Below are 23,671 nucleotides of genomic sequence, written 5' to 3'. Positions count from 1 at the left end.
TATTTTCAGTCATTTTAGAAATATGTATATTCAAAATTGTGTCCAGCAATGTTTCGCAAAGCAACATCGACCATTTGTCATTCTTTTCTAAACTAATATCAGAATGACATTAAAATGGCGAACAGAAATGGGATTGAGCGAATACGTAATAATTTAAAATTATTTACATTATTTTAAATAAATATATTTCACAAAAAAGCATTCACTTAGATACAGAAATCCGCGCATTGATAGCGCTATCTCTCTCTTCACTGAGAAATTTGATACGTTAGAGCGAGACAAGAATATTTCTGGGCGTTTCATACAACACCATACTGTCAACAAAAAGTGTGTGTGCAGAGCACACGTGTCAGAAGTGAAACTTCTTTAGCAAGATCGACGACGTGACGCGACCTTAAAATTTTACTCTCAACGCGCCTAAAGAAGTTTCACTACGATAAAGAAAAAATATGAAAATTAGAAGAGTAAAGACTGTTTTATTTTTATTTATGTGTAAAACCCTATGAATTAATTTATTATTTAATAGTTATATTTATTATTACATTATTAGTATATACATTATTTTTCTTATACAAACGACCAGTATCTAGAAAAATATTTATTACGTATACTAATGTTTTATCGATACTAAATGCGAGTATTTTATTCACGATTTTATTGAGAAAAATCTTTATTTAATAACTAGCGGTCCGCCCCGGCTTCGCCCGTGGTACATGTTTACGTTTCATAAGAACCATCCTGGTACTTCAAGGAATATAATAAAAAAAGAATTATCGAAATCGGTTCAGCCGTTCCCGAGTTATGCGCTTACCATCATTTTTATATATAAGATACATTTATTTCCATACATATTACGTAGCTATCTCTCTCACTCTAACGTATTGTATTTCTGAATGGCAGAAAGAGACAGACATATTGAGAATGTTTTTTCTATATACTTTTTCCCTATACGTTATTAAAAATAAATATTATTTGACAATATCTTCGTCAAATTGAACTTTTATTAATTCCTTAATATATTTACTTTACTACCACCGAAATATAACGAAAAAAAATTATCTACAAGTTTTCACCAATAAAAAAAACGAATTATAATTTTAAATTTTTTTAAATTATTTTACGAAAAAAAAATATTGTGCTAATCTCAACTCAATCCCACTTCTTGTAAATAATAACTATTAAACATACAGGGAAAAATAATTATATTCAAAATATTATCAGTATCCAACTAAACGCCTAGTCATTTCGTTAAAAAAAAACTAATAAATTCATGAGAATCTGTAATTAAAAAGAATCATAACTAATTTACTTAGACGCTTGTCGTATTAGTATTTTTTTTAATTTATCAAATTTACTAATACAACAGTAAATAGCATAAAAATTAGACGAAAAATTGCATTTTTATAATATTATTTGTGTTTCAAACGTTATGTACAATGCAGTAATTACAAATAATTGTTATATATCTAAAATATATATTATCTACATATATTTTACATTATAATATTGTGTTGTTTGCAGAGAATTGGCCATACATTGGCGAAATGATTGATGTTGATTTGGATGGATTGGTGTTGGTCGTGATTGGTACATTTTGGCCAAAGTAGGACAAATGTTTGCATTAAATGTGTGATACATTGAAGACATATTATAAATTATTTTATATTGACTCAAGAATTGGAATCTTTGTTTTTTTGTATTAAATATCAGATTTTATATTATTTCTTATTATTATTCTACTATTTTATTAAAGTTAAAATTAAATAAATAAAATGCAACATTCTCTTGTGAATGAAATCAGTAATTATATAAAAATTAAACACAATTTTTAACATTGATTATCTTCGTCACCAACATAACCATCCTCAAGACCAGGATGACCATCCCCTTGACCAACAATTCCCACGCGACCATCCTCTATAGTAGAGTATATACCAACATGACCATCCTCTTGACCAACATGACCATCCTCTTGACCACCATGACCAACACGACCATCCCCACACATCCTCAACACAAATACTTGACCAACAGTTCCGCGACTTCCCCTTTCGCCAAATCCGCGAAGTCAGACGCCCGTTTTCCCCTCTGCAATATCTCTATAGTACTCCTAGACTCGAGTTGTTTTATGTGATGTAACAATTTGACTTCGGATAATGGCGACGCGGGTTTCGCTACGTTTAAAGATGTATTTTTTAAAGCTCTAGCGACTGTTTTTAGGAATTTAAACCATTGCCGTTCGCTGGATGTTGCTTCAGGTGTGTTGGAGAGAAGCATCGCTTTTTCCGCTAGTGCGCACACGCAGCTTAGTGTTAACTGAAATAAAATGTGATTTAGATCAAAATTAGTGGTACCTTATTGGGTCATTGTTTTTATAGGTATACTAGCTTACCCCCCGCGGCTTCGTCCGCTTTGTCTAAAACCTAATAAATTATATACTAAAACCTTCCTCTTGAATCACGCTATCTAAAAAACCGCATCAAAATCCGTTGCGTAGTTTTAAAGATTTAAGCATACAAAGGGACATAGGGACAGAGAAAGCGACTTTGTTTTATACTATGTAGTGAAGGGAAAGCAGTTTAAATTATTATAATATTACATGGGGCATAAAACATACTATGTGTTATATATTAAAATTAAAAATATAAGTATCTCTCAAAATTAAGTTGTTAAACCACTTTAAAAAGAAAAGTAATGAAAATTTGAGTTAATTTTTCTAGTTCTTAAATAAATATCTTCATTACTGTCTGTCAATTTAAACCATACGATATTTTAAACAATTCTATAATATTATTTTCAATATTTTCCACAACTCACCCCATTAGTGAGCGCATACGGAGTCCTGGCCGGGTCCAGGGCTTCGCCGAGTATACCGCACGACTCCAACACGGCCGACCAGCCCGTGCTGTTTTGTATGTATCTGAAATTTACATACAAACATAATAATTTTATATATCGTTTTTTAGCTATATTGGGTGGCTGACGAATCATTTTTCGAAGACATTGTTGGGTACTCGATTCCCGTCAAATGTGTTGCTAAGCATAAAACTCGAGCATGGCTCGATCGATTCGACTATTTTTGTTACGTTTTTGTTAAGGTTCTTGGGGAGAGAAAACACGAAAAAGGGCAATATGACCAGAACAAGTTTTAACTTCGGTATTAGTATTTTTTGTACACGAGCGTTTTTATTAGTTAGCCAGCGCCAGTGCGTGTTTTATGATGGCTTGCTAGTGTAACTTGCGCGTGTAACTTCCGAACGTGACTTGCACGTGTGACTTGCATATATAAAAAAAATAAAACATATATGTGTGTGACTTGCACATATGTATTGTGTGTATGTCTTGCGGATGTGACTTGCGCGTTACTTACGCGTGTAATTTGCAAATATGACTTGTATATACATAATATGTAATTGCGTAAGTATTGTGTATAATATGACTTGCATAATATAATATGTATTGTGGACTGACCGGTTGGCTTGGTTGGTAGTGACCCTGCCTTCCAAGCCAGAGGTGGGTTCGATTCCCATCCGGGACAAATATATGTGTCTGGGTATGACTTGTGTGTTTCTTAATTTGCATATTATTGTTAAAATGGCGTTGGCATCCGTGCCACAGCTCTTATGCCTTTACGGATGTCAGCGTAATTTAAGTTAATGTCATACTAGCTTCCGCCCACGACTTTTTTTTTTTTTTTTTTTTTTTTTTTTTTTTTTTTTTTTTTTTTATTGTTTGATAGGAAAGCGCTTGACCACTATCTCGCCTGATGGAAAGCTGAGATGTGGCCTAAGATGGAGCGCGCTTTCCTAGAAGGTACCTGTTCACTCTTTTCTTGAAGACCTCCATATTGTACTCGTCGGGGAACACAGACTCAGGAAGCATGTTCCAGTCCCTCGCGGTTCGAATGAAGAATGTCGATCCGAACCGCTTTGTCCGGGTACATGGAACGTCCACCGTATGGCGGTGCCTAGAGTCTGTGCGCCTCGACGGACGATGGAAAAACGGGGATGGCGGAATTAGATCGTGCAATTCCGCAGCGCACTCACCAAAGTGTATCCGATAAAATACCGATAAACTTGCCACTCTGCGACGATGGGCGAGGCTCTGGAGTTTTTTGCCTACTAGCTCATCGTCGTTTATTAGCCTCTTGGCACGCCTCTCTATCGCCTCAAGCGCCTCCAGCTGGTACTTGGCTGATCCATCCCAGAGGTGAGAACAGTATTCAATGCACGAACGGACTTGTGCTTGATAGAGATTGAGCAACTGTCCCGGACTGAAATACTGTCTCACCTTCGCCAGAATACCAAGCTTTTTTGAGGCTACTTGGGCTTTTGATTCGATGTATGAACCAAAATTAAGAGTAGGCGTTAAGGTGATACCAAGAAGCTCGAGGTGGTCAGTTATCGGCACAGATACACCTTGGAAAGACGGAGTCAGGTTGAAAGGACTCCGTTTAGCGGAAAATAGACACGCCTGGGTCTTAGTCGCATTGAACTTGACCAGATTGGCCTCGCCCCAATCGGAGACTGCCTGTAAGGACAAGTTCAAGCGATCGACCATCGCCTCCCGCAGAGACTGGATTTGTGCCGTACTAGCACGCGAGTTGGATACGTATCTCTCCACAACAGTGCTATCGTCTGCGTACCCATAGATACCGGGTTTCAGCAGATCGTTAATGTGTAGCAGGAATAGTGTTGCGGAGAGAACTGATCCCTGAGGGACCCCGGCGTTTATAGCCAATTGGTCGGACGAGCAGCCGTCGACGACTACTCGTATCGACCGGTCTCTCAGAAAATCTGTGATCCATGCGCAGAAACCAGCAGGCAGACCGTACGATGGAAGCTTGCCAATAAGGCTATCATGCCAGACCTTGTCGAAGGCTTTCGAGATATCAAGGGAGACAGCAAGTGCTTCCCCATGATTCTCTATGGCCTCGCTCCAGATATAGGTAGCATACGCTAGAAGATCCCCAGTGGACCGATTTCGGCGAAATCCGTATTGGCGGTCACTGAGTAGATCGTTCGCTTCTAGGTGTGCCATTAGCCTGCTGTTCAGTACACGTTCCATAGTCTTGCAGAGTATGGACGTGACTGAAATTGGCCTATAATTGGAGGGGTCGGCACGACTGCCTTTTTTGGGCACAGGCTGCACATTAGCAAGCTTCCACGATTTCGGTACTTTTCCAGTCGTCATCGAAAGGCGAAAGAGGCGTGTCAGAACAGGAGCGAGCTCAGGCGCACAGGTTTTTAGTACTATGGCTGGAATACCATCAGGGCCACTAGCTTTATTCACATCAAGATTCCGCAGCGTTTTAAGAACCTCAGTCTGACGGATGCGAATTTCCGGCATATTCACCTCGCAACCAGGTAGACTGGGAGGTTTGGCGCTTGCAGGATCCAGACGCGAATTTTCTGCGAACAGAGTAGCAAATAGGTTCGCTTTCTCTGCGGCAGTGTGAGCTAGCGTCCCATCCGGTCTCAGCAGTGGAGGAAGTGAGGGGCGGCAGAAATTCGATTCAACCGACTTTGCCAGGGACCAAAACGCTTTACTACCGGAGGGGTAAGAAGCCAGTTTGTTCCCTATGCGGCTAACGTGGTCAAATCGAGCTTTCCGTAGAGCTTTCTTGCAGGACTTGGCGGCCCGGTTAAAGGCTTTCTTCTTCGCTGATACGTCCTTGGCCTTGCGGTGTCGAGCATCAGTCCAAGCCAGATATGCCTCATGCTTAAGCGCTTCAGCGCGTTTGCACTCGGCTCTGAACCAGGGCTGAGCTTTACTGGACGTGGCTACATCGGAGAATGGAATATAGTACTCCATTCCCTGCCGCAGCACATCTGTCACAGCATCCGCACAGGTCGAAGGGTCTTCGGAAGAAAAGCAAACAGACCGCCAGGGATAAGACGCAAAGAAGGAACGCATCTCGTCCCAATCTGCTGACTTGTATCGCCACATGCGCCGAGAGCCCCTGGGACTGGGATCGGGCGGCGAGTAGACAGATACAGACTTCACCAGACAGTGATCGGAGCTGCCAAGCGGCGCAGAAATCGCAACCGAGTAACGGTCCGGATCTGTTGTCAGCAGAAGGTCCAAGCAATTGGCTGTATGGCTCTCAACATCAGGAACCCGCGTCGCTCCTTGGACCAGCTGGGTGAGATTTAACGCTATAGCGAGCTTACGCGTCTCTCTCCCAGCGAGATCAGTGCTCTGGTACGGGAATAGCCACTCCTGGTGGTGGGCATTGAAATCCCCCAGTAGCACTAGCTGAGCGGAAGGGAATTTGTGTTGAGCAGCATCCGCCGCCTCACTTAGGTACTCTGTGAGCCTGATAGTCTCCTGGTCTCCGCTGTGCGCTCGGTAGACACAAGCATAGACAAGCTTCTCTAAGCCTGTGTCCACCAGCATCCAAAGTACAGAGAAATGGGGGTCTTCAAGAAAACGGAGACGCCGACAGCAGATGTCGTCTCGGACGTATGCGCACACACCTGATCGAGCTTTAAAATTTTGCTCCAGTGTGTAGCCGGGGTAAGTCAGGTACGCCAGATCAGACGGACACCTTATCTGCGTCTCCGTGAGGAACAAGATACAAGGATTGCTAGTCTCTAGGTGGAAGTGGACTGAAGCGAGGTTGGAGTGTAGACCTCTGATGTTAGTAAGGTCTACTTTCAGCGAGAGGGAGTGCTGCCGCTGTACAACTGTGTTCCTGTATCTTGCTTTTTTCATCATTTGTTTGGAGAGTGAAGTAGGTGTGAAGACGGCAGTGAATCGAGGCGCTTTACATCTGGACCTGAGACACACACTTAGAAGCCGCAATGACGGGGACTAGTCTGGAGACTGCGGGGACGCCCGAGCCCCCCCAAGTTGTCCATAGGGCCCTCTCATCCGGTCGCCAACCGGCACTATGGCGCAACTTGGGATTTTTCGCTGGTTGGCGGGGCAGCCTTTCACATGTGGCTAGCACGCTACTTGGGCCCCCTACTGACCAGCGGTCGGCCAGCGGTGCACCGTGCCTCGGATCCCGCTACCCTCCATGACTAGCCACCGGAAGCAGCAACGACAGTGAGCGTCAGATCGTCCTGGTTGTAAAAGCGCAACTGATTCGACCCGTCTTCAATAAGGCTACATCAGCTTCTTCGTGCCGGAACACGGACGCTTGGCGACACGTCTTCAGCTGATGGGTGGTCATTATAGCCGCGACAAATGTCTCCCACCATGTCACCTGTTTAGCACCACCCAGGGGCCACGTGTAGGGATTCAGAGTTCTGGGTATACTCCTACGGACGGAGGTGACTCGGCCCCCAAGACTTTGTACGTGCATTCCCGTTTTCCCCCGTTCCCGCAAGAATTTCGGGAAATCCTTTCTTAGCGGATGCCTACGTCTTAACATCTACCTGCATGCCAAATTTCAGCCCGATCCGTCCAGTGGTTCGGGCTGTGCATTGATAGATCACTATATCAGTCACCTTTGAGTTTTATATATATAGATGTTCCAAATAAAGAATTTTTGAATTTTTTTGTATGTATGTGTGTGTGTACACTCACTTGCGATAGTACGGCGCCAGCACATGCAATCCGAGCTCCCGTCTCACATTGCCGAGCGCTCTCAGCAGGCGCGCCCACAGCGCACGCACACGCGTGTGTGTTACACATATGACTTGCATATACATATGTAATTGTGTATGTATTGTGTGTATGTACTATGTATTGCAAATATATTGTATGTATTGTGTCTATTGGCTATGTGCGAAGTGGGTGGTGGGGAATGGCAAATCGATCGAAGCGCTCGACGTGGCAGAAATGTGAATTAATTCTGGGCTTTCATGTGTCAAATTGCTTTATTTTCATAACTTCCTTTATAATTTTAAGTAAAAACGTAAAAATTTGCGATATGGGTCATAGCACATGCTGTGTCGTAAATTGTAAAAACAATGGGAAAAACAGTTCGTGCAAGTTTTATTCGTTTCCAACATCAAAGTGGATATTACAGCAAAGACAAAAATGGATAGCTGCTGTGAAGAGAAAAAAATCCCGTACGTATTATAATATCCATATTTTTCACGAGGAAGAAAATCGCTAGGTATAATATACACACTCACTTTTTACACTTTTTTTTTCAATTTCATCATTTCATTTAATTTTTTTCAATCACAAAAATATCTTATCATCTAGTTGACATGATTTAACAGTGATTTAACAGCTGACAAGTCCTGAATAGTTGCGGCCACTAGGGGCGCTGTCATCGCGCACACAACGAATATTGTATGTATGTATTGTGGACTGGCCGTTTGGCTTGGTCGGTAGTGACCCTGCCTTCCAAGCCAGAGGTAGTGGGTTCGATTCCCATCCGGGACAAATATTTGTGTCTGTGTATGACTTGTGTGTATGTGTGTACACTCACTTGCGATAATACGGCGCCAGTACATGCAATCCAAGCTCCCGTCTCACATTGCCGAGCGCTCTCAGCAGGCGCGCCCACAGCGCACGCACACGCGTGTGTGTTGGCGGCGCTCGGCGTAGGAAACGCGTGATGAGAGTCTACGAGCGACATTGTACAATGTTAATACATCTATATATACAGGGTTACTGGTAATTAGACCGGATCCTTTTAAGAGGTGGTAGGGGAGGTTATTTGCAACAATTTGACTATACATTGTTATATCCGGAAATGGCTCATTTTTGAGATACAGTCGACTCTCGTTAATTCGAAACTCGAGGGACTCTCAAAATATTACGAATTATTAAGAGTTTGAAATATCTAATGGTTCGAAATTTGAGAGAGAAAATAAATAAAACTTCGAATTATTAATTGTTAATCAATTATTATTTATTAAATGCTATTCTACAGTAACCGAATGACAACTAAACATACCAATTCGTGAGAAGTGTAAAGTCAAACTAATCATAACAAAAATAAAAAAATGTGTGCGTGTACCAGTGTACACACGTAAGAAGTGAAACTTCTTTATGACCTTATTTTTCAAAAAATAACGCGTGGTAGGGATAATAAAAAGACAGCATAACGGAAAAATGTCACGCGTAACGAAAAAATGTTACACTAAATTTTTTGACAACCCCGATAAAGAAGTTTCACTTCAATAATCAACATCGTCATCCTTATAAATATCATCTTTATAAATAACAAATAAACTTTATCAACATTCAAAACAACATCGTCATAGTAACTTTCATCATCATCAACATCTGCATAGTAACTTTCATCATCATCAACATCTGCATAGTAACTTTCATCATCATCAACATCTGCATAGTAACTTTCATCATCATCAACATCTGCATAGTAACTTTCATCATCATCAACATCTGCATAGTAACTTTCATCATCATCAACATCTGCATAGTAACTTTCATCATCATCAACATCTGCATAATAACTTTCATCATCATCAACATCTGCATAGTAACTTTCATCATCATCAACATCTGCATAGTAACTTTCATCATCATCAACATTTGCATAGTAACTTTCATCATCATCAACATCTGCATAGTAACTTTCATCATCATCAACATCTGCATAGTAACTTTCATCATCATCAACATCTGCATAGTAACTTTCATCATCATCATCAACATCTGCATAGTAACTTTCATCATCATCAATTTATCATCAAAAATTTATTTTTAAAAGAAACAAAAACCATCAACATTTATTATTCATAGACTTCTAGAAACAGATTATTTCAAACTTATCAAGGACTAGCTGTGCCGCGCGGTTTCACCCGCGTTACTCCGCTCCTGTTGGTCTTAGCGTGATGATATATAGCCTATAGCCTTCCTCGATAAATGGGCTGTCGAAATAATTTTTCAAATCGGACCAGTAGTTCCCGAGATTAGCGCGTTCAAACAAACAAACTCTTCAGCTTTATAATATTAGTATTGATTGGTGACAATACATTAATATCATATTTTTAAAGTATGTTTTTAAATCTTTTAAGTATTTTATTTAGGGCCGATTTTTCAATCCTTGGTTAAAATTTATCCGTCCAATAAAGTATTACATGAACATATTAAAATGTCACCTGTAAACTGTCAAATACTGACAATTAGAATACATTTTTGAAATGGTAGTTTAATACGTTATTCGATGAATAAGTTTTAACCAAGGATTGAAAAATCAGCCCTTAATATTATAATAATACATACCCGTCCTTTCCTAACAGACAACATTTGCTGCAATCTATCCCCGTAGAGGAGGCCAGCGAACATCTTATTTAGTAAATCATCTTTGTCTTCATCTAGAAGGTTCTTAACGGGCACAGGTTTTTGATTTATCGCTAGATTCACCACCTGTAATAAGAATAATTGTATTATTACCACAAAAAAAATCGTTTTGACCTTATAAATTAATGTATAAATAACATCAGCTATCAGTAAGTGAAAGTCCCGTCAAAATCGGTCAAGTCATTCCAGAGATTAGTTGGAAAAAACAGACAGACAAACAAAAATTGTAAAATTACTATTATGGTATATGTACCCGTGTATACATCTATACGGATTTAGTAAAAGGCTGTTCTTTTAATAATACAAATAGACACTCCAATTTTATTAGTAGTATATAAATTACTAGCTGTGCTCCGCGGTTTTACTTGCAGTGTTCCACTCCTGTTGGTCTTAGCGTGATGATATATAGCCTATTATAGCCTTCCTTGATAATGGGCTATCTACCGAAATAATTTTTCAAAAAAAAAATGATCTTTCTTTCTTTCAAATCGGATCAGCATTTCCCGAGATTAGCGCGTTCAAAAAAACAAACTCTTCAGCTTTATAATATTAGGCCGCGTTTCCACCTGCAAGAAAATTTCCGCGAGGAACGTCTGACAGTCTGTCTGACAGCAACTTGCAAGTCTACTTGCAGGTGGAAACGCGGAATTAGACTTGCAAGTTGCTGTCGGACAGACTGTCGGGACATTTCTCGCGGAAGTTTTCTTGCAGGTGGAAACGCGGCCTTAGTATAGATAAATACCTGTCTCTTATCAACGCAGTCACTTTTGGGGCTATCCTGTTTGGGCCTCCGCTGCACGGATTCAATGTTCTTCAAGAACACATTGGACTCGTCCTCTTGACTCTCGGCTTCTTTTTGAGCTGCTTCTAGTTGCTTCTGTTTTTCCTCTCTTTCCTGTTAAATGTTTATTTATATTTATTTTAAACTAGCTTTCCGCCGGCGGCTCCACCCGCGGTTTCAAAGAAAAACTAGCATAGTTCCCGTTCCCGCGGAGTTTCCGGGATAAAACCTATCCTATATTACTCGTGGATAATGTAGCTTTAGAATGGTGAAAGAATTTTTAAAATCGGTCCAGTAGTTTATGTGCCTATTCATTACAATCAAACAAACAAACAAACAAAGTTGTCCTCTTTATAATATTAGTATAGATAAAATGTAAAGATGCTTCATTCTATCATTATGTATCTATAAAGACCCAGAGTGGTAAAAAATCATTAATATATGTATATAGTTAATCTGAGTTACCCTCTATATATGTGCTAAATTTCATTGTAATCGGTTCAGTAGTATTTGCGTGAAAGGGTAACAAACATACATACACATACATCCATCTTCACAAACTTACGCATTTATAATATTAGTAGGATAGTATGAAAAATCATTAGTTTTTTAAATAACTTTAAGCACTTATAAAACAGCATTTAATTTATGAATTAACTAGCCTACCGTCCGCGGCTTCGCCCGCTCAGTCTAAAACCTAATAAATTATATACTAAAACCTTCCTCTTGAATCACTCTATCTATTAAAAAAAACCGCATCAAAATCCGTTGCGTAGTTTTAAAGATTTAAGCATACAAAGGGACATAGGGACAGAGAAAGCGACTTTGTTTTATACTATGTAGTGATAACTTTAAAACAACTTACCTTAAGTATAAGTGCGTTAGATATAGCCAAAGGATCGTTAAGTTCCTCCAATCTTAGCAGAATAAGGTATAGGGCTTCAATGTCGAGCAAAAGCTGTTTAGTTCGTCTCATTTCTCGGGGCACCTGAAAATATATTCAAATTATTTATATTTGAAACTAGCGGTCCGCCCCAGCTTCGCCCGTGGTACATGTTTACGTTTTTTCTACATAAGATCCATCCTCGTACTTCAAGAAATATAATAAAAAAAGAATTATCGAAATCGGTTCAGCCGTTCTCGAGTTATGCGCTTACCAACACATTTTGCGATTCATTTTTATATATAAAGATGAGATTATGGCATTAATATTAGGAAACAAAGTAATTTTCAAACTTATTTACACTTGTATCATAAAAAGGAATTAATTCAATGTTAAAATTCGAATTCTTTGTATTTAATTTTTCAAGTGTGAAATAGTAAGTAGTTTTTTTTTTTTTGACACAAAATTTCCTCCTCACTTTTTATTTTCATAAATTTTTTAGGCTTCTTTTTCTTTTAATAGGGGATATTTCAAATGTTGTTTTTTATTTCGTCTATCACCATCATTAAACAATTTGACTTGCTAAACCATTGATTGAAGTTATACTTCTTTTGGCCCGATGGAGAAAAATGATGAGAGTGAATTTTTACTCCGACACGTAAATTTAACAGCATGAAGTTAGTTCTAGGTGGTATGAAAATTGATAACTATGTTCAAGTTGTATATTCTAGTATTTTTTGATTTTTCCATACGCCAAAGAAGTATAACTTTTAACGCGTGTACATAAGTACACACACTCTTTTTTTTATAAACTTGTCATAAAAAATAGGAAGGAATATATTTTTTTCACTATCTCAATATGGCAACACATACCTCAGCGGGATGCGTAGTGCTGGCAACACTGGGCGCTCTTGACAATCTCGAAGCGGGCGGTTCCGAACCCACTACCTCCACGTCTATGATCTTACGGGGCGCTGTTACACTACCGCACTGAAAGAAAATAGGCATTTATTAATATACTAGCTGCGCTCCGCGGTTTTACCCGCAGTGCTCCGCTCCTGTTGGTCTTAGCGTGATGATAGCGTGCCTATAGCCTTCCTCAATGAATGGGCTATCCTAACACCGAAATAATTTTTCAAATCGGACCAGTAGTTCCCGAGATTAGCGCGTACAAACAAACTTTTCAGCTTTACAATATTATAGTAAGTATAGAATAAGTAATAAAAGGAAAATTAATTTATTAATTTAGTAAAAAAAGTATAGTTGTAATGTTGTTTGTAATAAAAATGACCGTGATTATTAGCTTATTTCATTTAGAAGTGATCAGTAGAATATTATAATAGATATATTTTGTAGTAAAAATTCAAATATTTTAAATTTTCTACAATTTTTCACAATTTTCTTGGTAATCCCTGTATCGATTAGCATTTTAATTCTTTACAAAACCTCTCCTTTGGTCATTTTCCATCGTTTCCAGTCATTTTTTCACACAAAACCTACTTTTTTGTAAAAAATTTCGAAAAAATCTATTTTTTTTAGATTTTTTCACATTTTTTCCCACATTCTCCCCCATTTCCTTACTTTTCTTACCTGTAATTTCCCCAGCGAGTTCTCAAACTGCGTCGGAACATATGTCCTAGGCGGATCTTCGCTTGTAGAGTTGTGTCGATGCGAATTGTGACGTTCGCGCGCGTGTCTGTGCGTGTCCTCTTGTTTTACGCCTGCAATGATGGATCAATTTTGATGCAACTCTTTGTGATAGAAAGATTTTTATTGCTGGCGTGAAATGTGTTAATAAAGTAATACTAAAAGAAACAATGGACGGGTTTCAATTAAACTTTCTAGAGTAAACATACATTTATATATTAAACTGAAAGTATGGACAGAATGTGATTATTGATTAAAACATAAATATATCTTGAGTGTTTTATTGTTTTACTTATATGAAAGAGGATGAAAGTTTAAAAAGAAATGTAGATCATAATATGGATAATTTAAAATTCTACTGGTGAAAATTTTATTCAAACCAATGAACCAATTTAGTTTAAATACAAACTTGCAAAATTAATTTTTTCCCTTCTATAACATGCCTCTGTCTGGTAGGACACAGAAGGCTGATCACCAACTTGTCCCTAAAGAAAATCGATCAGTGAAACAGATGTATAATGCATCTGCCCCTTACCCCACTAGGGGACATGGGAATTCACTTTTATAACATTACTGCATATAAGCTATAAATTAATATTGTCATTAATTTTAATACACTCACCACCACTGTAGAAGGGATGGTTCTGTTGATTTGCTTTATGCGCCTCTTTGATCCCCGCTTTTTCTTTGTTCGCTTGCCTTTCGAGAAATACCTGTAAAAATTAAAACAAATAATACATTTTATAAAATGTTTCGTTTCTGACCATTATGCTGTATCTATACTAATATTATAAAGCTGAAGAGTTTGTTTGATTGAACGCGCTAATCTCAGGAACTACTGGTCCGATTTGAAAAATTCTTTCGGTGTTAGATAGCCCATTTATCGAGGAATAAATAATAAATATATCATCACGCTAAGACCAACAGGAGGGGAGCAATGCGGGTGAAACCGCGGGGAACAGCTAGTATTTATTATATATTTTTATAACATTACTAGCTTATGGGACTATATTGTTACGTTGTATTGTGTTAATTATTTATTCTTTATTTTAGTACATATTCATATGGTAAAATAAAATAAAAAAGCAAACAATATTCAAAATTTTTTTTACTATACACTAGCTTTTCGCCCGCGGCTTCACCCGCATTTTCAAAGAAAAAGCCGCATACTTCCAGTTCCCGTGGGATTTCCGGGATAAAACCTATCCTATGTGTTAATCCAAGTTACCCCTCTATATGTGTGCTAAATTTCATTGTAATCGGTTCAGTAGTACTTGCGTGAAAGAGAAACAAACATACATAAATCATCACAAACTTTTGCATTTATAATATTATTAGGATAGGATAGGAGTATATAGCATAGCATTCCACTGCATTCTCTATACATTCTATATACAGGGTGTTACTCACAGTATAATAGAAGTCGTGTATATACGGTGTTCCTGTATTCAATTGCAGCATCTGTATATTGATCAGCCATTGTTTCTCCCTTTGTGTCATCAGACCAGCATAGTCGTCTGACTCGCTTGCTGTGCTGCTGTCGTCGTTTGAGTTTCGACTGTAATTATAAAAAATACATTATTTTTTAAACCTAATTTATTCTTTATATTATTAAGCTATTGCATAGCTTCTATCGCGGGCCTTGAGCGCGGTGACCGAATCGAGAAATTCCGTAACGAAAAAACCTCACGCTCCCCACGGGGACGGGCGGAGGTGTGGCTTGAAGGCATAGCATGCAATAGCGCAACCGCCCCAGTCCCCGAGTGACACACGTCTTTTTTAGTTTAACGTAAGTATGTTTTCTAAATTGTGTTCAAAAGTGTCAAGCCTTAATAAAAATCAGCACCAAATAATGTAATTTATAATTTTAGTGAAATAAAAATTCACAATTATTATTAAAACTAACTTCTTGAAGTAACAATAACGAAAAGCGAAGCGTGTAACTTAGCTTACATAATATTCATTTTGGAATAAAAATTGGCTATTCAACGTAAGTGAAATCCCATGTACCCTAGTGGGGTATTAAGGGGCAGATGCATTATACATCTATTTCACTGATCGATTTTCTTTAGGTACAAGTAGGTGATCAGCCTTCTGTGTCCTACCAGACCGAGACATTTTTTTTTCTTTGGGATTGACCTATCTGCGACAGTCAGCGCATAGACTTACAAATGTTAAGAGAGTACAATAAAAGCTTAAAAAATCATTTAAAAATAATTTATTGCGTTATGCCAACCATCGTAAAACAAATGTTGTTACTTATGATGTTAGCTATCTTGTCCTGCGAGGTTGCTGTAACAAGTAACCCTGTATACTTTGTTAAGTTTAAGACGTTTTTGAAAACCTATTTAAAAATAAATAACAATCAAACTCACCTCAAAGTATTCCCAAAGCCATTATTCCGTTGCCCGCTCAACATAGGATGCACAATTTGATTGTTAAAATTCCTCGCTAACATGGGATGCTGGCTTGCGTTATAATAACTGTTATACATCAACATTGGATGCGTGTTTTGTATCATTTGAACCAAATTCTGCGAAGTTAGCGGTTTATTTTGCGAATTATTGTACACTCGGCTCTTTATTTTCGGCTCCATTCTCTTTTTGACGGGCGACGTGATCGGATTCGGTTGATTAGTTGATTGTTTCACTTGATTGGTCGGTTGGTTCTTTGCATGGTTCACTGGTTGATTGATTGGTTCGTTCTTAGCTGGGATGGTTGGCTGAAAATATGATTGGGAGTGTTAAATTGGGAAATATGTCAGTGAATGTTTTATAATATAAATTATAATTGAATATGTAAAGGCGAACTACGACATTTTCTATCGGATAAAATTTATTGTATGGCTTTGTACATGTTAAATTGGATAATTATTATGATATACCATTATACTTTTATTAAGTTATTCTTATCAAAATAAATATCTACAAATATAATTATTCTTATATTATTATCTATGTATGATTAATAATTTTAATACAGAAAATATATTTACTCACACGAAAATTCGGATTATACTGGTTTACACCCTGATTAAAGTTCTGTCTTGGCATTCCCATACCAGGCGGAGGTGCCATCATTCTTGGCTGAGCCATTCCCATGTGCTGATATTGATTTTGACCAAAATTACCATTAGACATCATTTGATTTTGACCCATTTGGTTCATATTTTGACCCATCTGGTTCACGTTTTGACCCATCTGGTTCACGTTTTGACCCATCTGATTCATGTTTTGACCCATTTGATTCATATTTTGATTCATCTGGTTGACATTTGGACCGATTGGAACGTTTTGACCCATTTGATTGGCGTTTTGACTCATTTGATTGACGCTTTGTCCCATCTGATTCATATTTTGTCCCATTTGATTAATATTCTGACCCATTTGACTCATATTCTGACCCATCTGGTTAACATTTGGACCCATCTGATTCTGCGGCATTTGATTTTGATTCAATTGGTTCTGAAATAACTGGTTCTGATTCATTTGATGCACGTTCTGTCCCATTTGATTCATTTGCATCATGTTTTGTCCCATTTGATTGTTCTGGAACTGATTCATTTGATTGTTCTGCATGTATTGATTCATTTGTGCCATTTGATTCATGTTCTGGCCAATTTGATTCATACTCTGCATGTGGTTTGGGACCATTTGGTTTTGACCCATCTGGTTTTGACCTATTTGACTTTGACCCATCTGGTTTTGACCAATTATTTTATTAACAGGTTGGTTCATTTGGTTCATGTTATGCGCCATGGGTTGTTGAGGCGCGAATGGTAGCGAAACGGGCGCTTGAAGACCTGGCGGCCTTTGTAGAATGACGGGAAATCTTGGCTAGAATTTAAAATGTTTAAATAAGAATCAATTTTTGTTTAGTTTGTTTATAAAATAACTAAATCGAAAAGAACAAGCGAAGCTTTTTTATAATAGCACTATTTGTATATGTTTCTTGGTTTTTTAAATAATTACTATGTTTATATATACTATGTTTTGTTATTCTTACATGCTTTAAAATTTTCAGAAATTAGATGAAATGAAACTACGACTGACCCCCGAATTTTCTTTAAAAAATAGTTCAAAATTAGGACACAAACTCAAAAGAGACGAATCCCATATTTTCATGACTATTACTAAAGAAAACACGCTTATACTCATGAAATTATTGTATTGCCGCCAATCCTTGATAAGTGTACAAAGTTTGAATTAATTCTATATGTTTAAAGGTCAAAATCGAGTCTAAAAGAGTTGGTTACACACAAACATACAGATGAAGCTAATAAAAGCATGCTAATACTGAAATACTATGTATTTGTTTTATTTATTTATTTAAAATCAGGTGACAGACAATAAATTGTACAGACCCATAGAATAAATACCTTACAGACTAACTATTTAGACCACATATATTTCTCTTTATAAACTCACCTGAAAATAAGACTGGTTATAGTTCTGCGGCGGTTGGTTTTGCCGCAGTTGCCTTTCCAGTTCTTCCACTGTACACACATTTTTGAGTTGTGGTGCCGGCTGTAAGTTTCAATTTACATAGATACAGCCATTATTATTACATTTTAACAAAGAAGACAGAGTTTGTGTGTTTAAATCTATATAATTTGGTTATCAAAAGAATTTAAAGTCAGGAAAGAAAATCTATGAAAATTAATTAAGTTAAAAATAGCCGCGGGCATTATTTAATATGCAAGTTTTCATTGTTATATTTTGTAAAAAATCTGGTGAAAGCCGATGTCCCACGGTCTCTTCTATTATAATATAATACTAGCTGTTCCCCGCATTGCTTCGCTCCTGTTGGTCTTAGCGTGATGATATATAGCCTATAGCCTTCCTCGATAAATGGGCTATCTAACACCGAAAGAATTTTTCAAATCCGACCAGTAGTTCCCGAGATTAGCGCGTTCAAACAAACTCTTCAGCTTTATAATATTAGTATAGATGTCATGGTAGATTTTGTTTGCATACTGAACAAATCTATGTTTTTTTGTATGCTTGTCTTATATCGAACATGTATTTTTTCATAAAATAATAATAATGATTAAATACTCACAGCAGGTGGTGGTGGAAATAAGTCATGTCTCCATACGTTGGAACTTAGAGAACCGCGCGGTTGCGGCTCATTCTCGTCAAGGACTAACTGAGATAGCGATGCCTCTGTAAAAATATTATATTTGCTTATTTAGATACGCATGGTATTACCACAAAACAATTTAAACACAGTCTAACTTTAAACCAGGGATCTGTCACTTTAATTGTTGTATATGTGAAATACGACAAAACCAGATTAAAGAGAGGTGCGCTTAAAGTTAAACCCTGTCTAAAGATTTTTTTGTGGTAAGACAGATACATTTTAACAGCTGTGTATTTTAATATATAATAAATTGTGTAACATATAAATATGGCATAAATTTTTACAGGTAAAAATATAATCATTTTTTAATAAAAAAATTCACAAATAACAAGCAGAGTCACAACAAAATTCAAGGAACACCAACAAAAGTCTGTGAAAAGATAGATTCTAACATTTTAGTTGTATGAATTTAACTTATTTTTTAAACAATTTTTTCATCAATACATTCGTCTTTTGTAGCATACACTATTTTATTTATGCCACATTCTTATAGAAAAAACTTGATTTAACACAATCAACTTCATACTTTATATGTAGGCTTTAAAACCGTATTTTTAAACCGTCACTAACCAAGCCTAGAGTCCGCTTCGTCCATTGCATTCTGACGGCGGCTGCTCTCCAACTGTTCCGCGAGATGCTCATGTTCCACCTCCCAGTCGAAATCGTCCGCTAGAAGTTAAAATACATATTAATAATAATATATATAAATCTCGTGTCACAATGTTTGTCCTCAATGGACTCCTAAACCACTTAACCGATTATAATAAAATTCGCACACCATGTGTAGTTCGATCCAACTTGAGAGATAGGATAGGTTTTATCCCGGAAATCCCACAGGAAAGGGAACTATGCGGGGTTTTCTCTGAAAACGAGGGCGAAGCCGCGGGCAGAAAGCTAGTAGATAAATACATATAACTATAAAAATACATAAAGAATAGATAGATCCGGCTTGAATTACAAATAATTGATTTGGATTTGAAGGACCATTTTATAGTATACCGTATTCTAACACTTCATCTGGGGAAAATGAGATACAAGTATCACTAATATTATAGGAAGGATAGATATATCAGACTCGAAAGACCGATATTTTAGTTATGCATTGCCGTTTAGTCTATAAAGATTAATACTTTATAAATGTATACACTATATGGAGAAACGGAAAAGTAGATAGATCCGTCTTTAGAGAGCAATATTGTATAATATTCTGCAGCGTAATAGCAAAGACAGAATATTAACCAAGTAATATAATTCATAGAATACATAGATCCGGCTCAAAGGACCAATTTCTTATTCTATACTACCATATTCTTAAGTCTATATCAGGAAAAAATAAATGGATTTGGAGGACCTTTTTTTTATTATTGTAATAGAAACACTGGTTAAGTTTGTAGATAGTTATTTCACACAAAGTCAGTTTTTTAAAACTAGCTCGAAACTACCTAAAAAACTTATCTTTCTATGTATTTATTACTCACAGTCCTGCCCAAAGGTCTCATTGTTGAGGGCATCATACTCCTCCTCCGACGGCTCTGCACAATCATCATCGTTTAAGTTCTGAAAGGAAAACACAATATTATGGTTGCGATTCTTGAAAAATTGAGTTTAAAATGGGGTAGATTATAGCGTGTGTGCCGAGCACACGTGTCAGAAGTGAAACTTCTTTGGCAAGAGTAAAAAATACCAAAGTCATCGCCAATAAGTTTCTATAAAAATAAAATGCAGAATAATGTAATTTGATATCATATCTTTGCTGTATACTACTATATATTATAAATATGTGGTAACAATTTATAGATGTATGTTTGTTACTCTATCTCACAGAAACAGGTGATTGGATCTGTATGAAATTTAGTACAGAGATAGACTATAGTCTGGATTAGCTTCATAGTTGGATACCATATAGTTGAGGAAACTGTTAAATTTATTTATAAAATTTTGATTGTAATTTAATTATTATTAAATTGAAGAACTAAACTATCTTTTTCTTCCTTTATTTTAATAGCTTAGAACAGCTTTTTTGCAGTTCACTATAGTAGGTATGTATGTACGTACATATTTAATGTTTTAAGCTGCTTTTGAAAGAAAAGTTAAATACATATATTACACTAGCTTACCGCCCGTGGCTAATTATATACTAAAACCTTCCTCTTGAATCACTCTATCTATTAAAAAAACCACAACAAAATCCATTGCGTAGTTTTAAAGATTTAAGCATACAAAGGGATATAGGGACATAGGGACAGAGAAAGCGACTTTGTTTTATACTTTGTAGTGATTTAAGTTGATATGTATTTTAATGACCAAACAAAACATTTTACAAACATAATGTTATTGCCATGTACATCAGAGTACAATATAATTTATTACCATTACGAAAATTTTATGCAAATGTATACGATTGTAGATAAGGGATGTAGTTATTAACTTACTTAAAAAAGTAAGTATGAAAATAAGTTTCATATCTTTCTTACAGATATAATCAATTTCTGAATTATATTTTTTGTATTACATGTTTTATTAGTATTGTAATAAAGCTAAAAATATTTTTCCAATGGAATTTTTCCACTCTTGTTGGTCTTAGCATGATAATATATAGCCTTCCTCGATAAATGGGCTATCTGACACCAAAACAATTTTTCAAATCGGACTAGTAGTTCCTGAGATTAGTGCATTCAAACAGTTTTATAATATTAAGTATAGATACCACCCAAAATGTTTACCGTTATTATGTAAAAGAGTAACAAGACAATTATGTGTAACATCTGTATTAAATATATTGCACAATATTACATAGACAATAGACATCACACAGTTTAAAATAAAATTGTATACAACTTAAACAAAAAGTCTGGAGTACATATATATTTCATGAGTAGGTACTAGCTAAATTCTTATAAGGTTTAACATGGTGTAATATAACCAAATATTGTAAAAATAAGAAAAATATATTTAAATATACAGGTTAAAAGCAGTGATTTATATACTTGAACACCCTGACATCATTTTTAGTCAGCAATCTTAGTATAAACGTGACTAACACATTTTTTGGATACAACTCTTCATAAATGTAATGAACTCAATAATTATTGGGTCTGTTACGAACAACAAGCACAAACAGTTCTTATACTATCGGCTTATATATAGAGTAGTTCATATCTCAATCAAAACAAGCCTCGCTTTCAGAAAACAATTACTCTTTACGTAGTTAGTCGTAACATTCAGTATCAAATTTTTCCAAGAATACAAACAATTCCAAGACTGTACTTTGCTCAGTATACGTATTTATAAGTACATTATGTTATATTTACCATAATATATCTAGGTGGTGCCCCATACATAGAAAATTAGCTATAAAATAACAATTTGTTTCAATGTAGGTTCGACGTGCACGCTGGCACTTATGTTCGAGAGCTAAATATATGGTTGTTATATACCAAATTGAACGTCTAGATTCGTGTATACGTGTAAAAACTTACCGACAACGAAGTATCGAACCCGAAAAAAGAATCTGCCATTGGATTTTTTCATATATCATGGGCAAAAATGACATGACTTGTCACGCTACTGTGTCGCAACGGCGCTAGCGCCATGTCGAATTATCGTTCGGAAACCAAAAAGTCATAACTTGTGTATACAGATAATACAAAAAAGGGAAGATAACAAAAAAAAGTGAACTATTAAATGTCTCACGAAAAACTCAAATTATTAAGCTATTGCATAGCTTCAATCACGTGCCTTGAGCGCGGGGACCGAATCGAGAAATTACGTAACGAAAAAACCTCACGCTCCCCCACTCCGACGGGCGCGGAGAGAGGTGTGGCTTGAAGGCTTGGCATGCAATAGCTTTACCGCGGCCGGCAGTCCCAGAGTGCCACACGTCGTTTTTTATTTAATAAAAGACGGACATTTTTTAGTCCGGATAACATTCGAAATAAATGCCTTGTTGAATTGTGCTGTGTAATGTTTTATTGTAATTTTTCAATTTGGAATTAAAAATATGTTGTGGTATACACAGAACTATATCGAGATAGAAGGAAATAGTTCGTCGATTTATATGAGAACCGACCGTGTAACATTTTGCGTAGGTATTTTGACGTCAAGCGAGTCTTTTAGTGATGTTCACAACGTCAAAATAATTGACTCCTAATAAATATAAACTAAGTAGGTACTTAAAACATTTTATGGAATCGAATTGGGAATCGATTTTGACCTTGACATAATAATGAGAATAAAAATGTATGATAATTTTTACAAGCTTTTTATTAACCTAAACTGTATGTATGTATAAGCATGTGTATATGAATGTATTTATGTATGTTCGGATCAAATCTTGCAATTGAATATTAAAGAAGTTCTTTCGAAGACGACTTCAATCTTTCGGAAAACTGAAACAAATTTGCAATAAGTATATAGTAAATATATTTTAAACCATCGATATACCTAAAAATAATATAATCTTAAGCCATCGATATACCTTACAATAATATTATAGGATTAAAAAATAATTATTAAAGTGAAACTTTTATTACATCGTCTCAAACTTTTTGCTCTGTGTAGCGCATGTCGCGTGAACCGTACGATAATTATCGTACAAATACGATAATTTTGTGCCTAAGTTTCACTTTTACCGTGGTTTCATAAAACCACACAACATTTTTCATTTTTCTGTTTTCAATAGGTATCGATTTGAATCGACTAAGAAATCGGCATTGAAAATCGTGGCGTACAACTCTATTTGCTTACTTTTGACAGAAAAATGAGAAATCAACCTTTACCGCGTTTCGACAGTTTGGAATGTTTTATTTTCATTGCTGGTTTTTAATGCATGTCCAGTCTGGCGTGTAAAATTAAAACCGTAATGGAAAAGTAGCATCATTCCGTTACCGTTTACATTAAATTAATACGGAGCACAAAAATAAATTGTTTTATAAGTAATAACAGATATTTTAGGGCAAAAAGTACTTACAGGTGAAAGGAAA

At 36.5% G+C, this 23,671-nt stretch overlaps 1 protein-coding gene across 2 annotated transcripts; it reads right to left on the bottom strand.

The window, feature by feature from the left end:
* Positions 1-507: 507 nt before the first annotated feature.
* LOC123704330 lies at positions 508-22,278 on the bottom strand. Of its 2 annotated transcripts, XM_045652667.1 has the most exons (18): positions 22,169-22,278; positions 20,168-20,246; positions 19,260-19,358; positions 18,609-18,712; positions 17,975-18,073; positions 16,769-17,383; positions 16,547-16,726; positions 15,923-16,269; positions 14,958-15,105; positions 14,170-14,260; positions 13,491-13,621; positions 12,774-12,890; positions 11,883-12,005; positions 10,979-11,131; positions 10,159-10,302; positions 8,393-8,529; positions 2,818-2,920; positions 508-2,316 (listed from the first exon to the last, which is right to left on the bottom strand). In XM_045652667.1, exons 1-18 carry the CDS (start codon positions 22,205-22,207, stop codon positions 2,011-2,013), a joined length of 3,015 nt encoding a protein of 1,004 aa, XP_045508623.1. In that variant the 5' UTR covers positions 22,208-22,278; the 3' UTR covers positions 508-2,010. The 2 variants fall into 2 exon arrangements, with proteins under 2 accessions (XP_045508623.1, XP_045508622.1); XM_045652666.1 differs by having other exon boundaries at positions 16,547-17,383.
* Positions 22,279-23,671: the final 1,393 nt, after the last annotated feature.

Source organism: Colias croceus, chromosome 29 (assembly GCF_905220415.1).
Source record: "Colias croceus chromosome 29, ilColCroc2.1".
Lineage (NCBI taxonomy): Eukaryota > Metazoa > Arthropoda > Insecta > Lepidoptera > Pieridae > Colias > Colias croceus.
Note: the sequence above shows the minus strand (reverse complement) of the source record. Positions and strands in the feature narration are given on the sequence as shown.